General features: G+C 36.2%; 4 protein-coding genes across 4 annotated transcripts; 1 reads left to right on the plus strand and 3 right to left on the minus strand.

Annotated features, from left to right (window-relative positions):
- On the minus strand, positions 1–10,937 carry LOC122050740 (zinc finger MYM-type protein 1-like). Its single transcript, XM_042611623.1, has 5 exons — positions 10,878–10,937; positions 9,887–10,829; positions 979–1,130; positions 751–816; positions 1–377 (listed from the first exon to the last, which is right to left on the minus strand). The coding sequence occupies exons 1-5, from the start codon at positions 10,935–10,937 to the stop codon at positions 285–287; spliced, it is 1,314 nt and encodes a 437-aa protein (XP_042467557.1). The 3' UTR covers positions 1–284.
- A 5,936-nt stretch (positions 10,938–16,873) lies between these two features.
- Positions 16,874–19,590, plus strand: LOC122052626 (2-(3-amino-3-carboxypropyl)histidine synthase subunit 1-like). The gene is made up of 2 exons (XM_042614241.1): positions 16,874–18,368; positions 19,348–19,590. The coding sequence occupies exons 1-2, from the start codon at positions 16,931–16,933 to the stop codon at positions 19,371–19,373; spliced, it is 1,464 nt and encodes a 487-aa protein (XP_042470175.1). The 5' UTR covers positions 16,874–16,930; the 3' UTR covers positions 19,374–19,590.
- A 660-nt stretch (positions 19,591–20,250) lies between these two features.
- On the minus strand, positions 20,251–22,348 carry LOC122052627 (31 kDa ribonucleoprotein, chloroplastic-like). Its single transcript, XM_042614242.1, has 4 exons — positions 21,908–22,348; positions 21,080–21,181; positions 20,716–20,988; positions 20,251–20,587 (listed from the first exon to the last, which is right to left on the minus strand). Exons 1-4 carry the CDS (start codon positions 22,346–22,348, stop codon positions 20,534–20,536), a joined length of 870 nt encoding a protein of 289 aa, XP_042470176.1. The 3' UTR covers positions 20,251–20,533.
- Positions 20,251–25,828, minus strand: LOC122052628 (protein COFACTOR ASSEMBLY OF COMPLEX C SUBUNIT B CCB4, chloroplastic-like). The gene is made up of 7 exons (XM_042614243.1): positions 24,976–25,828; positions 24,392–24,575; positions 23,568–23,624; positions 21,908–23,421; positions 21,080–21,181; positions 20,716–20,988; positions 20,251–20,587 (listed from the first exon to the last, which is right to left on the minus strand). The coding sequence occupies exon 1, from the start codon at positions 25,826–25,828 to the stop codon at positions 24,977–24,979; it is 852 nt and encodes a 283-aa protein (XP_042470177.1). The 3' UTR covers positions 20,251–20,587; positions 20,716–20,988; positions 21,080–21,181; positions 21,908–23,421; positions 23,568–23,624; positions 24,392–24,575; position 24,976.
- Between the last annotated feature and the right edge of the window lie 334 nt (positions 25,829–26,162).

The raw sequence follows: 26,162 nt of genomic DNA on the forward strand, positions 1-26,162 counted from the left end.
TAAAATTCAACCTTCAGCTATTTTTTGTGAGCTATTAATTGTTTCACTGCGAATGTGAAAAATGAGAGATGACATATTATAATTTCACAGCATAGACTCCAAGGGAATAAAACTTTTAGAGAAATTGCAGATGACATTACTAAACTTCTTTGAACGGAATATGGTTCAGTGGATAAGCAACCAGAACACAATAAGGTCACAGCATCCAGCACAATTAAACAGCAATCTAGCAAGTAGTATGAAGTACGAAGAAACGCAGATAACAAGATAAATGGCCTTGCCGATCAAAGGCGAGAAATGACATCTTTAACCTCGGCAGGTGTATATAGATGGTAAGTAGGAGCCACCTTTGCAATGTCAACATTATTAGGGGTTACCTGTTAATGCAAATGAGTAATTAGCAATGTAAAAGTTGCAATACTCTGCAATTTATGTAAAACAAAATGAAACCCTAGAACTGGATCCTTAAGCATCAGTCCAATTTACCCGTCTAATACAAAAGTACCCAAAACATACATTCAGGTCAGCTGGTACCAGATTGAATAGTGTATTCTCTCTTTATCATATTTAAATGCAGTGTTTATATGATTTAGAAGTAAACATCTAAGCACACCCGATTAGTTTATCCAAATAGACCAAGTAATAATTCATTAACCAGGAGCCTGAATGAACCTAATCCAGGTTTGATAACAGGGATGCCTTATCTATCTTCTAAAGCAGGTAGATACAGAAAAACCACAAGAAATATACCTTTTCTTCCATGACTTGTTTCAGGATGGAAAGAGCTATAGTTTCAGCTTCCAGAAGGGACAGGTCCTGGATAAACAAGCGCCCTCATGAAATTATTCTCATCACCGCCACCACAATACCACAAACAGAAAATTACTATAGATCTAAGTAGCCACAATAGAGAAGGCTGCCGTCAAAGCAAATTTGCCTTGCACAGCCATGTATATCTAAAATTGCCATAGTAGCTACCTTGTTGTATTGCTCTTGAAGAGAACTATCAGCTCCTTCGGATCCAGATCCTATTGCTTTTGCATTGCATTGCCAGAATGTGCCAGATGGATCGGTATAGTACCTGCAATTTATAGCATGTAACATTTGAAGCAAAACATTGAAATACAGGACTACATAGCAGAGACTGTGTAGGAGAGACTTCAGATTTTACCAGATAACTTCTGACATTTGTAATATCGAGCAGAAACATTAACATACGAAAAGGTCCAGCACAATAATACATATGCACTAGAATATTTGTATCTCCTAAAGAGTGATCTCTGGGAAGAATCGTTTAGGACACAGGAAGATTATGTTAATAGTAGTAAACAACCCACTAGGACAATAAAATCAGTTCCCTAATAGGAGGGTTTAACATGAAAATTTTATACATTTTAGCACTTCAGACACTGTAGCTTATTGAGGAAATAAAATATTATCAAAAGGATTGTGTCCACCCATCCTTGTTCATCAGCTTGGAACCTTTGAAATGAAAGCTGCATTGGGTACATGGAAAAAACAACAAAAAGGGAGGATAAATGATAGCCACCAACCTAATTGTTCACAAATATCTGTATAAGTTATTAAGGGTGTTCATAGAAGTTGATCCTTTAGCCGTGTCTGTTAGATGGTCAAATCTAGGCGCCAACTCAAAAATGTTGGCGTCCAAGTGTTAGTGTTCAACTACTTCTGATTTTCTTCATATTTGAATTGTTAAATACATAGGGTATTTATAGGGAATACTCAAGATGTATCTAAATAAATACATGAACCAATATTAAATGACATACATTCATCATCCGAAGAGTCATTCATGAATCCTCCAATATTCATGCTCCAGATGACCATACATTAGATTATAAGTCCAATTAATTTGATTGCAAGGTTGTAAACAGTCCTTGAGGGCTATTGATAGTGATTCCAGTACGTACTGGAAAATAATGGAACAAACCTATGAAACAGCTATCAAGGGATTCACTTCAACTTTCCTAAACCAAAGAAGAAACAGATGGATTACAAAAGAAAACAATTTGCACCATCAAACTGAAACTTATAATAAGCCTTAATAAATTAATGAAAAAAGAATTGTTTAGAAGTTCACTGAGAAACATATGAAAATACAACAAATGCAACTGTAAAAAAAAAAAAAACTAGTATCCAATTAACTTTTTTATACTTTCGGATCAAAAGGTCAAATTTATATACTTTGGTTCATGTTCAAGCAAGAGGATAACAATCTCATCGATTAGTATTTCCTTTTAATATAGAACACTAAAAAGAAGGAATATCAATGATGAAACAAACCTGAAAATGCGAGCTACTGAGGCAGTGAGCAATCTGCTTGAACAAGGTAATCATGCAGTGTTGGAACTTCGTCGTGAGCATCAAAGACCAAATATTACCAAATATTAAGATCATCGACAAACCAAATAATACCTTATTTTTAACACTATCTAGAGGATCTCGCTTTTTGACTTGAAGTTGGTTCAAAGAAGACAAATCAAATATACAAATACTAAGATGAAAGCATAATGAAGTAGTTAACTTTTTCTACTTTACCTGATTATAAGATCTACAACTTCTTGCTCAGTATTTTGTTGCACGAGTAATTATTAGAAAAACAAACCCAATAGTGGAACAAAAGCTAGATAAAGAAACTAGATAATTTACACTGATGGAACTTTACAGAATAACATATAATACATTGCTTTGTACTTGCATATTAATCCAGAAAACAATCCTATCAACTAAGTGACCATTTTTCCAACACATCATCATTCACAAAACATCATCATTCACTAAAAATTTTCACAAGTTTTTAAACTTCAGTGACAACTTTTCTTTGGGGTCAATTGCTCAAGGTCGATCTGGTAACTATGCACTGCATCAAAAAATTGGCATTAACTATGATTCCACCAAAAACCACCATTCCATGAACTTAAATCTAAATAGAATTATGGCAACTATCATTCCATACCTATTCATAAATATGATCTTGTATGCACTCCGCCAACTCGGACCGAACCTCATCAATTTGTTCACGAGAGTACCCTATTTTTGTGAAATGTGAGCATACACAATTTATGTTAATGGAAAAATAATCAACACTGATCACTTTGCAATTTTAAATAGTTTATGTCAAATAATTTGAGATAAGCTAAATAATGTTACTATTGATTGCAGCGAATCTCTCTCAATAGTCTCAACTTCTTCAATAATTTCTCTCATAAATCGCATCACAAAAAAACCACATTGTTTCGCATCCGGTTGTTGAGGAGCCTATATATAGTAATTAGAGTCAAATTGTTAATGAAAATTATACACATTACAATATATGTTAAACAAAAGTACACATACCTTAACTACTTCCCACTTAACATTTTTCCTACCTTTCCTTCCCTTGGTTGAATTAAACAATTTTAAGGCCCTTCATACGTTAAGAATATTTGTTAAATAAGATTTTTATTATAATAAATATTTACTAAAAGAAATCTGAACTCACATTTCCATTACGTATTTTGAATCATCATCGCGAATGCGGCAACTTAGGGAATCTAGCAGGTAAATAGCATCCTTGTAAGGTTCAATAACACTAAGATTCCAATGGAAACTAGGCAAATACATAGGATTAGATCATAAAATTGAATAAATTATCGAAAGGAAGCAATTGAAAGTGATGTTTTACTTCTTGCTTACCCGACATTACATGGCACTAACACTAGTTGATCTGTTGATGCACTTGTCAGCTTATCTGCTAAAAGAGTTGCCCTTTGATTCAGGGTTTCAAGCTTAACTGATTTGTCTTCTGCCGTTTTTGCCAGATATGGGAGTTTGTGAGGATTCATAAATCTGAATTTCTTTGTCTTGGTATCTTTCACCATCTTTTTATACAGACACCTATCATTGCAAAGAAAAAAAATATTTAGATACTAAATAATAAAATTTAGATACAAAACACTCATAATAAGTTGGAAAAAATAATGATCACTCATAACACTAAGTTATGGCTGATGATAGTAACATCCATACATGAGAACTTACTATGAACAGTCTTGCATATTAAACATACCAGAAATGTATACATGCAAATTCTTTTATTTCTTGAGGACAAGCACATTTAAGATACTTAAAAATATACAAGAAAAAAGATATGAGCAAAGTACTTCCTGTCTAGAAGAACAAATGGCAGAAGGCAAACATTAAGGGTCGGTTGAAAATGAATGAGCTATATTTATGTAAAGTGTACCACATCAATTGATATTAGTAAACCTCTCAATAGAAATGATGAACTATTAACTTAATGAGAATAACATGGTATGAGAAAATTACTAGAAGTTGAATTTTTCAAGAGTAAACTTGTTCACACAACAATATTAGTAAACTTCTTGCAGTTCAAATCAGGGATTTTCTGTCTTGCTAGATATTAGAATTTCCCAACAAACATAAAGCAATGCAGTAATTTCCCAGCATAAGTAAAGCAATGCAGTTGCAACTGAGAAAATAATATTTAGATACTAAATAATAAAATTTAGATACAAAACAATCATGTGGATTAAAAAATAATGATCACTCATAATAAGTTGGTGAAATTGTAACAATAAACCATAATAAGTTGCTAAAATTGGGAAGCAAACATGTGATGAAAAAGTTGTTGAAATTGCTTAAATAAACTTACTTACCATATGTAGGCAACGATCAAATTTCCTGAAATTGACTCCAAATGATACAAAGAATTGATGTCCTCAAGGTCAAGAAAAAGTTCACAATCTTCATCAAACACTTCATTATCTAAGCACATTGATATACATTTTCCTCCATCTAGAGCATGCTTACTGTAACAATATAACATATGTAATGCTCTTGGGACACTTGTTGACAAAGTAGGTTTTGATTTTTTTCGTTCAAACTTCTTCCTTCTAGGCTTCTAATAATTTCAAATATAAACAAGTTAGATAGCTAGGTTGAATAATAATAAAGTGGCAATATAATTAGAAATATAATAATAAAGTGACAATATAATTAGAAATATAATATCTCATATACCTCATCTTGCTTCACAATCTGCTGTTCAGGCCAAGCCACAACAGTTCCTATGGCATCACCAATTACTTCACATTCACTTGGAATTGGATATGGCAAAGGAGCGGATTTGTCCACTGCTTGATCAATGGAGACTCGAATGCAATTCTTGGGAAATGGAATACCATGAAGCATTTTTTCCATGCCATTGAAACAAACAATTGTACCATATGCAGCAATATTTGAGCAAGATTCCAATGTCAATGCAACTGATTGACCCTAAAATATTAAAAAAAACATGTTGATTATATTTAGTTTATAATGCTATAATAATAATGAATATCACTATAACTTGTATTTTACCTATAAAACTTCGTCTTTACCCACAATCAGTACGTCATCTTCTTCAATATTCTTCTGATGAAACTTCACCAAGCAACTGCCTTTGTCATCAATTGAATTGTCCCATGCACCCCTTTTATGCATTAATGCTTCAAGTTTTTGGATGCGTACATCTTGTTCTAAAATTTGCATCTTCGCCTCCTTCAGCTCCCTTTTATGCTCAGCGATTATATCTAGGGTAACATCATATTTCTTCCTTGTTCTACCAACATTGAAATAGATTGTTGGGTTGATATGACCTCCAATACCCCGGACACGCCTAGAATATTCCCGAGTTTCAAGTGCCTTGGTAAGAATATCCTCTTTTGCTCCTTCGCATTGCGGCTTAACCTCCTTGTTTTGTTGTATATATTCAGCGTTTACAGCAACATTACAAAGAATTATCAGTACTTTACCAAGGATAATTACCAAGGATATGCAATATTGGTTTAAAAAATACTGATGTCCAGGCCGGTTCTTCCCGTGATAGCTCAAGTCAAGTGCTTAGTAAGTCATATTGAACAAATATGAAGTTGACTTTGAAATATTTTTTCCTTTTTTGGCATTCAATCATATATTTACTTCTGCACAGTTCTAAAAAAGGCACATATTTGATTGAGCAATTGACTACAAGTTTAATAAAATGACAAAATTTTAATAAATTTTCACTACACAAACCCATAAAGAGAGGACCACCACATAATTGAAGCTAATTGTCTGGAGTTGCAGGAAAGAATAATCAAAAGTAAAGTTGTTCCCAACCTCTCAAGTTCCGAATCATGAATCTTATGCTTTAATTCAAACTAAAACAGCACAAAGAGAATGCTCAAGGAGACAAGGAGCTTTATTTGTCACCAATCAAGTGGGAAAACATAATAGAAGCTTCAGAGCAGTGGTCTGGGGAACAACTTTACTGGCCCTTGGGTTACTGAAGCTTACAAATTGCTTACTGCCAAGAACGTTTCAAACCTGGTTGATTTATCTGCATCTGTTCTATAGAAACTCTAGCTATCACCTCTAAGTTCTCAATGCATTCACCATTAATTGATTGCAGCAAAAGGAAACCACTGCATGTAATAGACTTTTCGACTTGATCTCTTCTCCAAGTAAGAACATTTCAAACCTAGATACCTAGTAAATCCACATCTGTTCTATATAAACCCGTCACCTCTAAGCTCTCAATGCATTCATTCACCATTTACTTCCTCAATACATGCTCTAGTACTGAGAATTCAAGCTATGCAAGGAATGGTTATTAAACTCCTCATTGCACTGCTTGCCTTGGCTTCCTCACGCAAAGGGTATGCATGCATGCAACTTTACTCTCGAAAACTAGAAGATATATTGAAGTCATTATCAGAAGAACATGAAAATTTACTTACAATCTTGTGTACTGTGTCCACCAAATCTTCACCTTCAAACTCTCCTCCTTTGTTGGCGCGTCCTTTCTTCCACATAATAGCTCTATTGATGTCATTATCATCACATAATTCAGTCCCCTACAACAAAGAAAAATCAAATAACAAATGTGAAATAATTTAATGTGAATCAATTAGAGGGTTCTTAGAGGAAATATATTTTAAAAATACTTACAATTTCTTCAGCAAAGCGTGCATACCCTTTGCGTGAGAGTCGATGAGGATATCTATTTTTTTTCCTTCGCTCTTTTTGTTGATCACTGAGTTTCTAGTTATTTCAAACAGGCGACATATCAAATTTGAATAATACATAATGAATTATGATCGAATAGTTTCAAAAGAAAAAATTTAGAATCTTACAATGAAATCTTCAGAAATGCGACTAATGACAAACGCACGCCAATCTTCTCTTGTAATTTCAAAGCCAACAGGTGGCTCATTCAACTCCTCAGGTTTGTCACGCCTGCTTAAAATAAATTTTTGGGTGAGATGGGTCTTGTATTGCCTCCACTTACTGTTTGCAGACCTCAAACATCCCTTTTTCCACTTTGAGTCAACATTATAAATCAATTGTACATCAAATAAGTGGAAAACATTAATAAGATTAATTAAGACAAACATAAAATATATCTATCATTAGTAGTGAAATATTATAATTGTTAAAACATGCTAACTTGCTTACATTGACTGATTCCCATATTAATTCTTTGACAGCAATTGGGACTTGCTTCCATGTCTTGTATTTAATATTAACCTTTTGCCGAGCCAAGACACCAATGTAACTTTGCATGGCTACAGCAGCTGGTCCTATCGGTTGTCCAAAATTATTGAATGACACCTCATTTCTAATACCTTGCATTCTTTGCTTTGTAATCTTATCCAACTGTGTGCGACCTCTAGAAGTTCTTGAGGAGATAGTGTCTTTGGAATCCAACACTTTATCACCCTCGCAACTCTCTTCACGGGCAGCTGTAATGACTTCTTTACCCTTGTCCAACTTTGCAAGTTGCCCTATTCTCTTACTCTTTCTAGTAGAATCCATTGATCTGTAACAACTTAGACTGATCAACATAAGTTTAGTTAGAAACATGCATAAACTCACAGCAAGATGATATATTTACACAAACAAATTCACAACAGTATGAAAAAAAATAAAAGAATCCATTGATCTTTGTCCATTCTTTATAACTAATCAATCAACAATGAGCTAATACCTAAAAATATTAACACAAACAATAGTGTGAAACTATAACAAAATATTTAAACAATTAATCAAAATTGTATTTCTACCTGAAAATTTTTGACCATACAGGTTTCTCATCAAAATGCAATCCCAATAGCAAATTTCTCACTTGGGGAGATAACCTAGTTATCTATATTATCCATATGTACATGTTTGTTAGAGTCTACGTATAGGTAGTTAGGTACTTTTGCCTTGGTATAAATTGTAGAGTCATATAATATTGGAGCATTCACCAAAACATATTCTCTATTGAAACATGTTAACCTTTAGTTGAAAAATGAAACCATTCCAGGAAAATGCTTGAATTATAACTTATAATAAGCAACTTTGTTTCTTTAGCACTTGAGAATCTGCAACTTCCTCAAAGGGACATCAACATAAGCAACTCAATGCAATAGTGCATGATGTATTAAATCATACTTAAGCCATTAAGCTCTTAGAAGGCAAGTGACATAAATATAACAATAGTAGTTGATATAAATTCAACAAACTGAGTAGGCACAAGTCACTGCCCAGAATTAAGATGAGATAATGCAGAACACAAGTTTTAGATACAATAAAAATGAGAGATATTCTCTGCGCATTAAGGGTACACAATAAAAATAATAGTAGAATAACACTAGAGATTGATTAATTTCAAGTTGCACATTATACCTGACGACAAAGAAAGGCTGGAATGTGAATAATATCTGCAACTTGGCCAACAGCTTCACACTGAATTTGAGAAAAAAGGATAGCATGTTATATGCTTCATGCTATTTTTAAGGATTAATACCTACTGCCAAAGTCTATAGCTAAACGTTTAAAAATTCCAGATTAAATCATGAGAAAATACAATCAGGGGAGGGGGAAAATTGATGCAGTATGAATCCGGCAAAATGGCTAGTTCGGAAAATAATCAAAAATAAACAAAATCTTATTCTAGAGGGATGGAAGAAATTTTACCTTTCTTTCTTCCGTTCCTCCTACTCTCGAATCTGCTCTGCGAGGAAGGAACTAAGATCGAAGGGTTCAGAGGAGTTGAGGAGCCGTGAGAAGATTAGGAAGGGTAAGCTGACTTTGATTGAGGAGATGGGGAAATGCGAGATTAGGGATCTCGACTTGGAGGAGTTGGGCCGGCGTGAGGAGTTTTGCGTGAGGAGTTTGGGTCGAGATTAGGGTTCAGAGGAGATCACGCGGCAAGGAGAGGAGAAGGCGCTCGTGGAGAGGAGAAGGCGCTCGTGGAGAGGAGTGGAGAGGAGAAGGCGCTCGTGGAGAGGAGAAGGCGCTCGTGGAGAGGAGTGGAGAGGAGAAGGTGCTCGTGGAGAGGAGAAGGAGAGGAGAACTCGTGGAGAGGAGTGGTGAGGAGAAGGCGCGCGCGCGTTGAGGGTTTAGAGTTTAGCAAAGCGAGGGCTGCGAATTTATTTTAAGTGAGTTTAGGGGAAACATACACAACACTTTAAAAAACGTTTTTTAAAAAAATGTTGTCTTTGACCATAAACAACAACACTAAAGACAACACTTCATTAAAAACCGTTGTCTTTAGTAAAAAGTAAATACCATAGACAACGCTTTTCACTAAAAGCGTTGTAAAACAAAGAACGACAACGTTTTTATTAAAAAGCGTTGTCTATTGGGTGTTATTGAATGCAAAAATTCTTGTAGTGATCATTTCTCAATGTCAGAAGAAGTGCTTTAGTTGTAGAGACCAAATCCATTGCATTTACGATATCAAGAGATTTTTGTTGCAAGGCACGACAAAGTAAATCTGTGATCGCCATAATTTTATGCATCAAATGCAAAATAAAAATAAAATCAAAGGATTTCATCACAATTAAGGAACCACCAGCTTCCCCACGCATCGAAGTAGAGGAACCATCAATGATAATATTTTCAAGCACATTAATAGTTGCATTATACTTATCTATTAAGTCGCAAATAGAATCAAAATGGGAGCTCCAACGAGTAGTTCCTACTCGATGCAAAGTACCAATCTGATTAGCTCCTCGTCCAGTCTCGCGTTCACCAGGAACAACAGAACGTGTAATTTCATTAACTTGAGCAGATTGTAACTCAGCATTGCGTTTGGACGAAGATGTAACAAGATTAACAATAGTCGTCAAATTTGAAAAGAAAAGCCATATAGAGATCTCATTTTCAGCAGCTGCAACTAACGCTAGTTGGAGTCGATGGGCAAAACAATGTATATAATATGCATAGGGGCAATCTTTAAGAAATAAAGCTTGCAATCCATTAAAAGCACCACACATGTTACTAGCACCATCATACCCTTGACCCCGAATATTGTGTATTTCTAGATTATATCTGGTGAGGACATCACATATTTCTTTCTTAAGTGTTGCAGCTGTGGTGTCATGAACATGCACAATTTGGAAAAAACGATCCCGTAAAAAACCATGAGCATCAACAAATCTCAAAATTATAGCCATCTGTTCTTTGTTAGATATATCCTTCGCTTCATCCACCAAAATACAAAACTTAGAATCTCCAATTTCAGCACGAATTTTGTTTCTGACTCTATTACCAATAATATGCAAGATTTCTTTTTGAACTTCTGGTGAGGTATATTTTGCATTTCCCGGTGCTTTCTCTAAGATTACATCGTCAATACTAGCATTCCATTTTCCCAAAAGTTTTAGCATCTCGATGAAATTACCACAATTTTGAGAAGTTGAAGATTCATCATGATCTCTTAATCCACATGCTTGCAAACTAAGCCAACGGACACTCTCAATTGTTGCAGTAAGTCTTAATCGATTCTTTTGAATCTGTTCAGAAAATTCTCAATTCATAACTTTATCTATATGCCGAGTTACATTCATCACATCAACAACTGATTTTGCAGATTTATTATGCACTGAGTTATAACTTCCCATATGCGACAAAAAGGCACACTTGGCTCCATCATTAACGCGTTTCCAACTTTTAAACCCTTCTATTGTAAATGCAGATTGTTGTGCTTCACTTAATTCAAAAAGATATCATGGAAAACAAAATGTTGCATCCTTTGAAGGAGAGTACTCTAACCAAGGAAATTTTTTAAACCATGTATATTGAAATCGACGATGTTGCTTTCCTGATTCAGACCGTGGGTACTCCTGCAATTTGGGTTGATATGGCCCCATTTTGATATAAGCTCGTCTAATTTCATCACGATGATTAACAGGATGTCTCCACATGGGAATACGCAATCCAGGATCTCGTTCAAGTGAAGTTTCATCAAACTCAACTCTTTGAGATTTAGAAGGAGGTTCGAACTCTTCGTTAGAAATGGATGTATTAGTCTCGGTCCTCTTGGAGGATGAAGAATTATCAATTCTTGGCTTAAAGAATAATAGAATATTATTTCCCCCTTTTCTCTCTTGATTTGACATTAAAATAACCTAGGACAAACACATTTTGATATGATAAAATCTTATAAATTTTAAATAATGATTTCTAACATAATTCTCACTTTCTCTTAAATAGATTCAATATCAACTGCAATAGCTAAAAATTCAACATTATTTAAAGTAAAAAATAATTAAGAAACCAATTGGTTTAATTCTATATAAGAAAAAGATTAATAAAAAGAAATAGAAATATGTTGTCCCTTTCTTAAGCGTAACCACATATTAAAATTAAAATTAAAGCTTGGCCGTATATCTAGTAAAAGAATCTTTAATTAATTTCAACATTGTATTAACAACTTTGATTAAGCATTTAATCATGCATATATATACATTTCATTACTAAGTATTTCTTGCCATAGTAGATAATAAATAATTAATAGAATAAAAGTTAAAAAGTGAAACTAAGCAAACAAATAAAAGCAAATCATTTTGCGTTTGTTGTAACATTTCAAACTAGTTGTTTGATTGTGTTAAACATTTAACTGTGATGGATTTAGGAATGCATTTTAATCTTATAATTAGGTTATTGATTAGGCATGCATTTCAATTAACTGTGATAAAAAAAAACTTAGGAATTGGGATCAGCTATCAAAGCAAAATAAAAAACATTTTAATTGAAGATTAAAACATAGATAACAATTATTTGTACTTACAGAAATTGTAGAGCAGTAGTAATCACGAAGCAACAGCGGAAGAGAAAAGGAGGGGTAAGGATCGGTGGAGCAATTGCAACGTCGTATTTGTGCAGGCGTGCAGCAATCAAGAGAGAGAGCAATAAGAATCACGAAGCAAACTAGCAATCACCGGAGAGGAAAAGAGGGATCAGCGGAACTCTAAAGAAATCGGAGTCACGGAGGAGCAATCGTGAGAATCTTAAGAGTAATGAGTCGGCGGCAAAAAACGCACAAGGAGGGGAAAAAATAGACGAAGAGTAAAAAGGAATTAGGGATATTAATTATAATTTATTTTTTTTAAGTTTCCTTTTAAATTAATTAAAAAATAAAATGTGAAATAAACTTTTTAAGTTTCGTTTTAAATTTGTTAAAAAAATAAAATGTTATGGAAATAAATTGGGCGGACAAAACAAGATTTGCAATCTTGTTTTGTACGCCGCCCAATAATCAAGGAATTAGGTTAGAAATTAATTAGGACATGGACTGGGCTGAGTTGGGCATGGGCTACCGGGCTAAAAATTCAATGATACACAAAATAAGAGAAAAATAAAACTTAAATTATATATATATAAAATTAGATAATAAATTGGGACCCGGACTACAGCCCGGGTCCCTTACTATGTGCCTCCGCCCTTGTGAACAAGAACAATAAAGACATGAGTAAAGAAAGGGGTTACCATTTTCGGGACACGTTTAGGACCATGTACAAGGACCCAAGAAGTGAAGAGTTTTATAAATTGTCATTTAATCTTGATAAATTCTTCCCATCAAACTGAATGTAGAGTTTCAGGAACAGCTTAAACAATCGATCGGATAAGGTGTGTGCTTTTCTTAAGATGACAAATGATGTATAAGAGTCTAAAAATAAAAACATGGGTCCAAATAAATAAGAATCATCCAATGATAGGATGGATTTGTGATATAAACCTAAAGCAAAGAAGGATATATCTTCATATTATAGAGTTTCATATAGCTATGAAACTAACTTTGGATCTAGGAGTCAAGTCAAAGTTACAAGGAAAATTATCCTTAAAGTTGACTTTGAGAAGATTAGTAGGATTAAGTCTTCAAAGAAGCCTAGGAAAATCATTAGGAAGATTTCTAGAGAAGTTATTCCTTGTGAGTACCTAGAGCACCCAAAGGGCACTAATAGGTTTTGGATTCTTAAGAGTATGTTCTCTACACCAAAAGTGTGTTCTCTATACCCTAGATAGGTTTAGAAGATGTCAACCATAATTAGAAGGGTAGTTAATCTAACCATGAAAAAGTTGACATCTTAAGGCATTTTGAAAGTGTTGTGACACTTTGAAAATGAAATTTTGATTTTTACTCTTGAAGAGTATATGTGTCAATTAAAATATTTGAGAAATTAAGCTTAATTAAAATTGGCACAATTAGGATAGAAGGTAAAATGTACTAAGTTGAAATTTTAGCACATTTAACGAAAACGGGGTTTTTTTAGGTCAAAGTAGGCTTAACTTAGCAAAAATAGATTTAGGACAAAACTTAAATAAAAATCTAGATATTCTTATTCATATTAAATTGTCATGCTTTATTTTCCCTATCACATGTCATACTATCATGACATCATATTTGATATTCATATTTCATTATGAAAAATGTCATGATATTTTTGATACATATTATACATGCATCATTTTATTTATGATATATTTAGAGTGCATTTTTGAAAAGTATGCATGTAAGATATGTCATTATCATTTTTATATATTATTTTAATTCCTTATGATTAAAAACAATGACATTAATTATAAAATGACATCCTAGGTAGATGGTCAAAATTTAAAATGCCTAATTAGAAATGCATGATCCCTTAGATTAGGGAAAACCAATGTCTAGATCTCACAAAGACCATAAGTTGACTTATATGTGTTTTGATGCATATAGATACAAGTGAGATATTAAGAGGATGAACAAATGTTAATGTAGTGCATCTATTTGAGTTTTAGTTTCATCAAAACACATAGATTATGTGTTATTCAATCATGGAGAAAGTAAGTATACAAATCATGTACATTTAGCACAAAGATCATCTTTGAAAATTGGTTTCGAAAAATGATTTAAAAAATATTTTTGAAAACCTCCATGAAGACTATTTGTTGATAGCAATCACTATTAAATAATTAGACACAAACTTGAGAGAAACATTGAAGTTTTCAATGATTTCCAATTACATATCAATCTTTGAAAATGAACGTTATTTTCATAGAAAATTATTTTTCCTTGATAGTATATGACATAAATAATGTCTATGTAAAATTTCATGATTTTTCGATAATCATAGAATTATTTATGGATTTATGAAATTCGGTCTGAAATTGAAATCAAAAATTTCAGAAATACCACTCGATCAAGTAATCGATTCACAGGTATGAATGGATTAGTGAATCGATTAAAGGCCATTTTCCGTGCACACAGAGACTCGTGGAATTGATTAAGTGATTAATTGGCTCAGACCTTAATCAATCAGGTGATCGATTAAGGCTATTTCCACGAGCACAGAGACTCGCGGAATCGATCAGCAGATCGATTGAAAGGTCGTAGTCGATTGAAACCTAACTTCAATCAATTAAGAGATGCTTGAATCGATTGGTAGTTGAAACTAATCGATTAGGGAGTCTAATTTTGGTTCAAATGGTTTGATTTTAGTCCATTAAACCTTGTTTAGTCGTGTTAACCATATCTAACCCTAAAAAAATGCATTTATAAGTATTTAAGGGTAATTTTTTTTATGAAAACAAGAAAGGAATGGTTAAAGGAGACTAATTTGGAGTTTAAAAGGAGGCTTAGTTTCAATATTGAACTTTCAACATCAAAACTTCAATTTTGGGTTTCCTAATTTAGAAACTTCAAATCATTGTTGGTGTAATGATAAAAGTTTGTGCATACTTTGAGGGGGAGTTTCTTCTTTAAAGACATGATTTTAATTTTTCTTTTGGTGACAAATAGAAGATCGGGAATCATCATTGTAATGGATAAATGCTCTAGGGTGAGCATCGAGGACAATAAAGGATATGCGACTTTCAATGTGATGTTGTGAATAACAAATGAGGTTGTGAACAACAAGTGGAAAAATCTCGGGAGAAGATTTTTGATGTGTGACAAAGGGGGAGAATGTAGAGTTTAAATTAGGAAATTCTCCATATTCAAAGGGGAGAATGTGAAAACTCTCATGTTAAGGAGGAGAAGGTAGAAATCTCTCATTCATGTTTTGGCATGAAGAAGAAATTGAGGTTATTGGATAAGCCTAACTTAAACGTATTGTCAAACATTAAAAAGAGAGACATTGTTGCTACAATTGTCCCTAGGTTAAAGTTGACCAATTTTGCTCAAACTTGAGTTTTGATGTTTGACAATATATGGAGATTACATGTGCAATTATCCATTAGGGATAATGTTGATGTAAGTCTCCTATGGTTAAAGGTTGACCAATTTAAAGTGAGAGGGTAGTCAAGTAGGTCAAGGTTGATCAGATACTTGATTGGGAAAGTCCTAACTAGATGTTAGGTAAAGGCAAAACCAACAGGATGGTTGACAAAAGAAGAAAAACCAAATGGATTAATGTTTACCAGACACTTGGTGTGAAAAGTCCTGATGAGTGAAGTCAGACAGATAGAAAGTCCTGTGAATGAAGCCAGATAGTTGACAAGTCTTGGTGAGTTAATTGGATGGGCTAGAAAGTCCTGGTGAGTGAAGTCATGTAGTTGGAAAGTCCAAGTGAGTGAAGCTAGATAGTGAGGAAACCCTGGTGAGTGAAACCAGGTGGGAAAGTCCTAGTGAGTGAAGCCAAGTGGAAAAATCTTAGTGAATGAAGATAGGTGGTGAAAAGTCCTGGTAAGTGAAGTCAGACATTTGAAAATCCAGATGGGTCAAAGATTGACTGTGTAACTAGATCTTTGTTATTTTATTTTCTACTATTGAACTTGACATAACTAGATCTTTGTTGTTTTATTTTTCTTTATTCGAGTTCATACATGTCTAAAATTCATATAACAAGTGATATTTCAGCTTATGATTGTTTCGCTATTTTTTATAGCAATAAAGTTAGGATTCATCAATTTCATTATTTTTATGCTAGATCATGTGTTACTAGTGTAAAATGTTGTTTGTTTGTAAAACCTTAGATTTAAGTTCTTCACGGTCCTAAATCTAGGACATGTTTGATTGAATATTATTATTGATAATCTTATTTATCTATATGAGGTTATGTTATTTAAACATATTTATTTAAGTAATGAATGATTTTTAGATAATGGAGCATGTCCATCGTGCCAGTAAATGGACATATAATCTAAAATATAATTACCTCATAAGTTTGAGGCTTCACGTGATTCTAAGGTTAATTACAAAATTATCCTCCGATTTATGCCCTTTGAACAAAAATTTCTTTAAAATTATATCAAATCTCCATTCATCCAAATTTTTATTACATTATTTAAAATTAAAACAAATAACATTAAATTATATTATATTCCTTGTTACCTTAATCACATAATCAAATTATGCCTAATAACTTAATCAAATCCATAGCGTTTGGAAATTGATTTTAGGATAATTTAGGAGAGAAAATAAGTTTTTTTTAATTTCAATATAGATATTCTGATTGTAAAATAGAAATTTTAAAAGATATTTTAGCATTAATGAAACTTTGAGGAGCAAAACATAATTATTAAATTATGAGGGGAATATTAAAAATTACCTTTCTCCAACCCGTTCGCTGACGGGAATACAGGATTTATATGCCATGGAACCCTGACCGCCATCCACCGCCGCACCGCCGCTATGGAAACCGACAAGGTGCCGTCTTCCACCACCAACGCAGCTCCTCTCGTTCTTTCCTCCCTTCCTAACCAAAACCCTAACCTTACTGCTGGTGGCTCCGACGATTCCTCCTCCGCGCCGAAGCGGATCTCCGCTACGGCTCCGAAGCGCTTTGTGAAATCGCACATCCCCGAATCGATCCTTTCCGATCCTTCCATCAAATCCGCCGCCGCCCTCCTCCCGTCCAACTATGACTTCGAGGTCCATAAGACCGTCCACCGCATCGCTTCTTCCGGCACTCGCCGCCCCGCGCTCCAGCTCCCCGACGGCCTCCTCATGTACGCCCTTCCCATCGCCGACATCCTCCAATCGGCCGCCGACACCCGCCTCGACGAAGTCCTCATCCTCGCCGACCCCACCTACGGCGCCTGCTGCCTCGACGACTTCGCGGCCTCCGCACTCTCCGCCGACCTCCTCGTCCACTACGGACACTCCTGCCTCGTCCCCGTCCCCACCTCGCGCCTCCCTGTCCTCTATGTCTTCGTGGACATTCGCGTCGACACCGATCGCCTCGTCCAGGCCGTCCGCTCCGCCTTCCCTTCGTCATCCAAGCTCGCCCTCGCCGGAACCATCCAGTTTGTCGCGGCCGTGCATGCTGCAAGGTCACTCCTTTCGGCAGATGGCTACGATATCACTGTCCCTCAGGCGAAGCCGCTCTCCCCTGGCGAAGTTCTTGGATGTACCGCCCCGACGATCCCCCGGTCCAAGGGTATTGATGCAGTCGTGTTTGTGGCGGACGGCCGGTTCCACCTCGAGGCATTCATGATAGCCAATCCTGAAATCCCTGCATTCCGCTATGATCCATTCCTTGGCGTGCTGGTTCTCGAGCAATATGACCATGAGGGGATGAAGAGGGCAAGGAAAGATGCCATATTGGCAGCCAGGGAAGCCAAAAGGTGGGGAATCATACTCGGAACACTCGGGAGGCAGGGTAATACAAGGGTATTGGACAGAGTGTTGGATCATATGGAGGAGAAGGGTCTTGAGTCGACCACTGTGCTCATGTCGGAGATATCACCTGCTAGGATTGCGTTGTTTGGGGACTCCATAGATGCTTGGGTACAAATTGCTTGCCCAAGACTTTCAATTGATTGGGGGGAGGGCTTCACCAAGCCTTTGCTGACAACATTTGAGTTGGACATTGCGCTAGGATATGTTCCCGGTTGGTGGGAAAAGGAACAGGCGAGGGTGTCTGTAAACGCCGAGCCAAACACTTGTAAAGAAGAGAGTTGTTCCTGTTCTTGTAATTGCGAGGCTAAGTTATCGGATTGCAACTGTAAAAGTGATGCACATACAGGTTACCCAATGGATTACTATGCACAAGATGGAGGGGATTGGAATAGCTCCTACGTAAAGAAGAAGCCTCCTAGTAGTGGAATAAGATTGCAGAGAAGGATAGGTAGCAAAACAATTCATTAGTGAATTTATTTTCCTTAATCTACTTTACTTGAATTTCATGATTACTCTCTCTTTTACATGTTTATGAATAGTGTGTTAAAATGTCTCTAACAGCATCCTTGTTTAGAATTACAATCCATATGCTTATATAGAGAATGAAATCTAGAGGAACTTTAGTATGATCCTTCAGACAGTTGGGACTGATGTTTCTGAGATGTAAATTTAGTGTTTCTTTCTAAAAATCATCCAAATTGATTTGACATTCTTATTTACATTTTTTATTTACTAGATATTACATTCCTAGAATTCACCTTTTACTCTCATGCATGTTTCAAGTCTCATGCTGATTTTTGAATATTCTTCGATTTGAACTTCTAGTTAAAAACAAAATGAATACTTGGATATGTATGTTTTAACTTTCAAGGTGATCATCATAAAAGCACCAAATGAATACTTGGTTATGTATGGTTTAACTTCTTAGATTTGTTTCGTATACAAGCGCACCAAATGACCAGTGCCATCAAATAGAGAAAAAAATTATTTCTTCTTTCTAGTCATTTGTATTGCATTTTTCCTGTCCAACTTCCAGGATTCATATTACATTGTTAACTTCGACATCAAAACAGCAACTTATCATTACTCTTCAATCTATTCCTTTGGTCAGAAAAACCATAAACTGACACTAAACTAAACGGTTGCTGCTCAATTGCATTTAACAATGAAGTTTTTCTTTGCATTGGAATTCTCCTGATAAAAATTGCCTTTTGTATCATAAACATCTTGTTTAACCTTCACACATCATAAGCTTGTCTTTCTAAAGACATCTATGTTATTCTGTCAACATCTATATAGATATGCCAAACATTTGTGATATTCTTCTTTTTCACTTCCCTTTTATATTCTACTTATAATTGCTAAATTGATGTTCTTCTTTTTCACTTCCATTTTGTATTCTACTTGTAATTGCTAATTTTTTTCAGGGAGGCAGTCTGGAGTCAAAACATGAGATGCTCCGACTATTAGACACTGTTTGCTAGTTCTTAGACATACATGTTGCAAACTACTTGCTACGATTTATAGTCACCAACTTGGATTAGGAATCAAAGCTATTAGAGAAGCTTTGAAGATGCTGTTGGTGGTGGAAGAACACAAATTTTGGCTTTGCAACCTGATATCTTGTCTTAAAGATTACTTGAAGCATTATCAAGGCATGCAATTATCTATTTTGTTTGTTCACCTATTAAATGCTGAAATTTTTGTGAGGTTAAACTGTATTCATGCTGATATTTATTTTCTTTTCCAACTACTAGCAATCAAGTGGATTTTGTTAGTTTGTGGAAGTCTTCATAATGTTCGAGAGGTCAAGAAATAGATATTTCAGAGGTTTGTTACATGACTTCGAGGTTTAGAAAGAACACTAGGCTCTAGCTAATAATTAAACTCAATTTGACATTATTACAATACTATTACATGTCTCTAAACAAAAATGGATTGTTAAGGCAAGGTCGCGGAGGAGGGGGAACTGATCCTCATTGTTGATTCAGCCTTGTCATATCCACTGCTATCGACGCCAATGGATTTAGCAAAATCAACTTCAGTATAGGCAAAGGAAACAACGGTTCCATCTTTCTAGGGATTTTTATGGGAAGACAAGAATAGCTAAGGATGTCATGGGGATTAGGAAGCATGAGAAGGGCGCGCCCGGGAGATATCAATAAAACTACTTAAGAACTTGCTCCATAAGTTGTAAAACCACAATTCACAAATCCAAAATGTGTCAAAATTATTTAGAAAGTTTACCTATTTTATTTTTGCTTTTGTACTTAATATGAGTATTTAGTATCACAATAAACTTTGAATAACAAGGCATCAAGGATGAAAAATACAAGCAAACATAGATTATTTTTCTTGGTTTGATTTTACTTTATTAAAAAATGCATCTTATTGAAACTCTAACTACATGAGTTCAATTAAGTACCTGATACAAGAGTTCAAGACTTTAATTACATGATGCTTGATAAAATTCAATGAAAAATAAATCTTCAAGATGTGTTTCCTCTTATTAGGGTGCTCAACATCATGCCCAACCTTCTCTTCATGACAATGGAACCTTGCTTCAGAATATATATATGGCCAATTCTTGTTTGTTTGTCTGTTTTTTTTTTCTTAGGATTTCTTTCCTAGAGCTAAGCTGACTCGTAATGCCCGACCGTCTAATTCCTGCACAATTTGAAATGAAACATCATCATCGAGTTGAATCTTAGCGTAAGGATTGCCAAATGCATTGGTATTTCCTTTGATGTTAAAAGCTTGCTACTCAGAATCATGAAGTATTTAATGAGGATTACCATTCCATTGAGAACTTCCAAGGCGTGTTCCATCTCTTCCTTAGTTGAATAGCAGACGAAGCCATAGCCCCGAGACCGACTTGTATCTCCGTCGTAAAGAACCCGTGCCCCAACCACATTTCCATGCTCCTGAAACACTTCAGTCAGGACCTCCGAGGTGACTGACCAAGAAAGGTTGCCAACGAAGAGCTTGTGCTCGGTTTCGGGGTACAATGGCTCTTTAGGCTTTGGCTTGTCGGCGAAGTTCACCTTCATTGTCCTGCCACCGAATTGCTGTAATAGGCAGCATAAGTACACAGTTATCTTGATTTTGAACTGTTTAAGATCGATCAGTGTGATTTTGCTACAAATGTTAGGGCCTTACAGTTCCATCAAGATTGTTTATGACTTGTTCACAATCTTCCACAGAGCTCATGGTGACAAAAGCAAACCCTCTGCTTCTTCCAGTGTCCCTATCGTAAAGCACCTGAAAGCATGGTCCAAATGGTAAATCCCCCTGGTTAAGCAAAAGAGCAGAATAGTTTGCTAAAAGGTTTCAAATTTGTGGTTTTGATTGTGTTTCTGAAACCGAACCGACTGTCGAACCTATTGATCCAACAGAATAACACCACTTTTGAATCATACATTCAGGAAGATAAGTGACCTTGAGCCATATACATGAGGTTTTTCTACTTATCCAACTAGATTGGATTCTCTTTCGGTTCGCGATTAGCTGATTGAATTGATCGAATTGAAAGACACTATTTTCAAATTATAGATACCCAGAGATAGAGTGTGACAGTAATGTTCAGCCCTCATTTTGAACACAACAAAGATCTAAAGAAGCCATTGAGTTGATCCAGTTAGATTGGGTCAGCTTCCAGTTGATCGAAAGACCATCAAGACACTATTTTTCTTTTTTCCAAGTCTGACTTTCAATACAAGGAGGATCAAAGATTATCCTAGAAACCATTTGGTAAGGACAACCTTCATTTCACTCTCCATAGAAAACTCTATGATGGCGTTATGTTCTGGTTGAACAAGAGCTGCATTTGCACCTGAGAGAAATTTCTGTTGGCCAAATGATCTCGATCACTTGCTAAAACGCAGTCTAGAATCGGATTCAAGAAGCGAATGTTTTTTTTTCTTTGGAGAAAGGGAAGAAATCATTGATGAAAACTAAGAACCGAAGAAGAAGGAAAAGGAGGCCAACCTCGACCAGCTCGGGGCTGGCGTACTCCTGGATGATGCCGGCCAGCTGCGCGCTGTCGCAGTTGTAAGGCATATTTCCAAAATAGAGTTTTGTGGTCTGAGCCACAGCGGCAGTATCGGCAGGGGAAAGAGAAGCCGCCTCCTCCAGCGGCTGTGCTTCTGCCTCCCCTGTTTCTTCCGCTGCTGCCTCCTCCTCCTCCTCCTCCTCTTGAACGGCCGCGGCGGTGGCCTCGTCCTGCGCCACCGCTGCCAAGGTCCTCCTCGGAAACCTGAAGCTCTGAGGATTGTAGAGGTGAGCTACGGAGAGTAGGTGCTGCGGGCGGCAGGCACGAAGGGGGAGGGGAAGGCGGAGGAGGACGGCGTCAGAGGAGGGGAGCTTGGGGGGAAGTGCTCGTGAGGTGATGGTGGTGGAGAAGCACGAGCCGACTGAAGCAGAAGCCATCGGTGCGTGGGCTTCTGCTGCTGGTTGACGGTGGTGGGGGAGTTAATAGCGATCGAGGGCAGAGGAAGACGAGGGGCAAAAGAAGGTGGAACCAGTGAAGAGGAGGGTTATCGTGAGTGAGTGAGGTAGAATTGGGGTGACGTGGAGGGGTTGGGATCCAATAGGGAAGGATGTTTGGGATTTTGTGATAAGGTTATTAATTTTATAACTTTGATATTGCATTTAATAGCTCTTTTATTTTCTTTTTATGTTTGTTTTATTTGGATGAGGGAAGAAAGAGGTAAAAATAAATATATTTTTGTAATCAGTACCAAGATTTTTATAGAGAATCCATTATAAGAAAAAGGTGTCACTCCCGATTTAATCGAAAGTGTTTGATGAATGAACGAAAATGGATGAAATGAAATTTTATATGAATGCAAAGAAGTTGAATATCTGTATCCAATTTAATTCTTAGCATCTGTTTATTTAGGAAAATAAGTGGAAAGGAATAGAAAAACAAAACGGAGAAATATGACGAGGAAGTGGGGAGAAGAATTGGAGTCACAGTTCAATTTAATTGAATTAAATAAAATCAGGAAATAGATAAAAATAATAATATAATCCTAAAGGATAAGAAAGAAATTTATTTAGTTGAGAATTAGGAAGAGGTGGAAGTGAGGAGAAGAATTGGAATCACCTAACGACATTTTACTACATCTTCCCTCCATCTATCTGAACTAGGCCAAACGCCTACTGTGAGTCAATGGAGATATACAAGCAAGGCGATGAGTTGATGATGCAGAAAGGGCTATATATCCCAATCATGGCAAGTGTAAACGTTGCTAGCAATGATTTTGTTGTCCTTGATGACCTACCTCGATGTCTTTTGCTTCATCTTCCACCAACCTTCATCGTCTCTCTACTCCAACCAAATGCTTCCATGTAACCTCATTCTTCATTGCGCCACCTTCAATAAACTTCTACGCCTTCTCCTCGACACCAACCTCCTTCAAAATGGCACGTTTTGAAGCTTTGAGAGACATTTTTTTTCTTTGACAACTCATCTTTCTAGAGACTACTAAAACGCAGCCCTGATTGGAACCATAAGAAAGGCAAATTAAAACGACAGCCATTGAAGATCAAATAAGAGAATATACCATGGATGAAGTCCAAGACACTCTCAACGTGAGGCAGAACAACCAATGCCAAACATGCATTGCATTCATGGACAAAATACCTTTAAGAAACAAATACTCTCTTGTTCTTTGAAAAACCTCAATTAATGCAGCCTCATCTGAAAAAGTAATGATAGAGTATTAGTTTTGGAGCAATTCATTAGTTAGAATACCAAGTGTAAATAAAAAGTTAATAGCGTCTGACAATAAAATGCCAAGGAAACTATAGACGAAATCATAATGAAAACAATGGCTCTGGGACTGGTGCAAAAAGAAAATAATATTCACAGATCATGTTGGGATTGTGAATGCTATGCTGTTCTAGCACCACTTAGTTGAATTGGCCATCTTAAATCATACTTATAATTTAAACATGACCAGAAGTCAATAAGCTTTAGCGCCACTTTGTCTTCCTTCGCGCGCGCGCGCACGCGGCCTGCTTCATTCTCTTATTATGAAGCATGGAAATTTATCAGGGACAGGTAGCACGATGCTATTATGGAAAACTGACAAATGAATATATGCTTTTGTCTAGAGAATGACCGAAAAGAAAAAAGGCCACTCTTCCAGAATGAAAGCAGCTGATAGAAAGTGTAGTCGGAGACAGGAAACTACAAACAGGGATATTTATTAGGTTAGCCCCAATAGATTTGGTACAATGCGAATTCCATTGACCTCTAAAGAGGAAATGGCTGTAATACTGCCATACTGTTCCTTCAATTAAAGTTAAAATAACTAATTCTTATAACAAACACTTCAAATAAGATAGAATTACTAAAAGAAAACTACATTGCTGTCAATATAGTGCAGTAATAACCGCAGAAAATAGATGAACAAATGCCCTTGAGACAAACCAAGATAAGTTTCTTCCTCAAATTTGGCTTACCTTTTTCTTGACTTGATCGTGGCCACTACCATATCCCCAATGCAAGCAGGACCAAATGGGTTCATGCGTTTATAATCCCCTTGACATATATAATTTAATTGTGAACTTCTAGTAGACTGCTGACTGCCGCTGCCACTTGAACACAATTGGCATGAGAATTTTTTTCTTGCTGTTCCTCCTCTTCCTTTCAAAATAACAGAACCAAATCAGCATTTGCATGACAATTAAAAATCTCACATTTATTTCAACAGAAACTTTAGGATTAACCATGTTAAAAAGTTTATTTAATATTCATTTTGCCAAAAAAATAAGTTCACCAGCTGAATTCAACTTCGGCAGTTTTCACCTCACTTTGAGGGCCAGAATTGAAATAGCAGAAAACCCTTCTTTAACACAAATTTTGAGTCATGTAAAAAAAAAGTTATATAATACACTACGCTTATGTCATTTCTACTTGAAATTTAAGATGAGAATCATCTTTCTGGTTCTGTGCAATCCAAAACTATTTCTATAGAGCAAAGTACTACTTGCAAAGAGAACTCATAAGCAATCATAATTATGACTCTATGAGCAAGATCATATACCTCAAGAGTTCGACAATCTAGCATCCAACTTTTCCGCCAAAAGACTTATCCATGCCTGATCAATATTGTTGAAGCCTCTTATGGTATCACCACCAATGATAATAATTCCTCTATCTCCAAGCGGTTGTAAAATGACTGACTGGGTATTACTTGGAAAGAAGGACAGCTCAGACCTTCCTGGATAAAGAGAAAGGTTTGCCAAATAGCTCTGCTTTCCAGATGACATCACATTCTTGCAAAGCGATCCTTTAAGCAGATCATGGACATCAACAGCCATCACAACGGTATTATCATTTTCGGATACTGCTGCAGCCCCAATTTGGAGAAGGCAAACGCCTCCATAAACCACCACCAAGGATCTACAACAAGTGCTGGATGAAATGGAGTCCCACACCCATTGCAACTCACGAACGGCAAGATGCCCGATACCGGTATTCATACGCCTACACTCCGCGCCACAAGGAATGACCGTAGCAACAGATTTCGGCCGAATCGACAACCACACAAAACCAGAAAGGAGGTTGATCACCGCCAGCGAAAGGGCCAGAATGTCCGCTCTGGATTGTGAACTGGATGCGTCGGTGACAAAAGCGATGCCCGAAAAGACGCGGTTGAGGAGAACTGCGATCAAAGACAGACCACCGACGTAAATCGGCAAGCTGCGCACGATTCCGTCGTTGTTGGCGACCCAATCGCCCACCAAATCTCGTCTGGGTTTCAGATTGATGCGACTAAATTGGGAAGAAGAGAAAGAGGATCTAGCGAGAGGAAGCGATGATGGAGATCGAAGGGGGCGGAGAGGAAACGGAGACAGAGTAATCGCCGGAGATCTCAGAGTTGAAGAGGAGAACATCTTGAACGAGATAGAGCCAAGAGAGAAATGCAACGATAATGCGTGGGAGAGAGAAGGATACAAGTATTTATATGGAGGAGCGTAAGGGTTTATAACGGGCCTTTCCATGGGCCAAAATTGGGCTGGAATACGGTGAAACAACAATATCAATAGAAATTAAAAATGTTTATCTTGGGCTAATAATTATAAATGATATTATTAATTTTAATTTTACTCAAAGATAATTGTTCCATTTTATCTAATGAAGTTTAAAAAAAATACTTCACGGTAATATATATATATAAATATATATATAGACTCTCAAATCGCATGTCAATCCATACAAGCATCAAGA

Source organism: Zingiber officinale, chromosome 3A (genome assembly GCF_018446385.1).
Source record: "Zingiber officinale cultivar Zhangliang chromosome 3A, Zo_v1.1, whole genome shotgun sequence".
Lineage (NCBI taxonomy): Eukaryota > Viridiplantae > Streptophyta > Magnoliopsida > Zingiberales > Zingiberaceae > Zingiber > Zingiber officinale.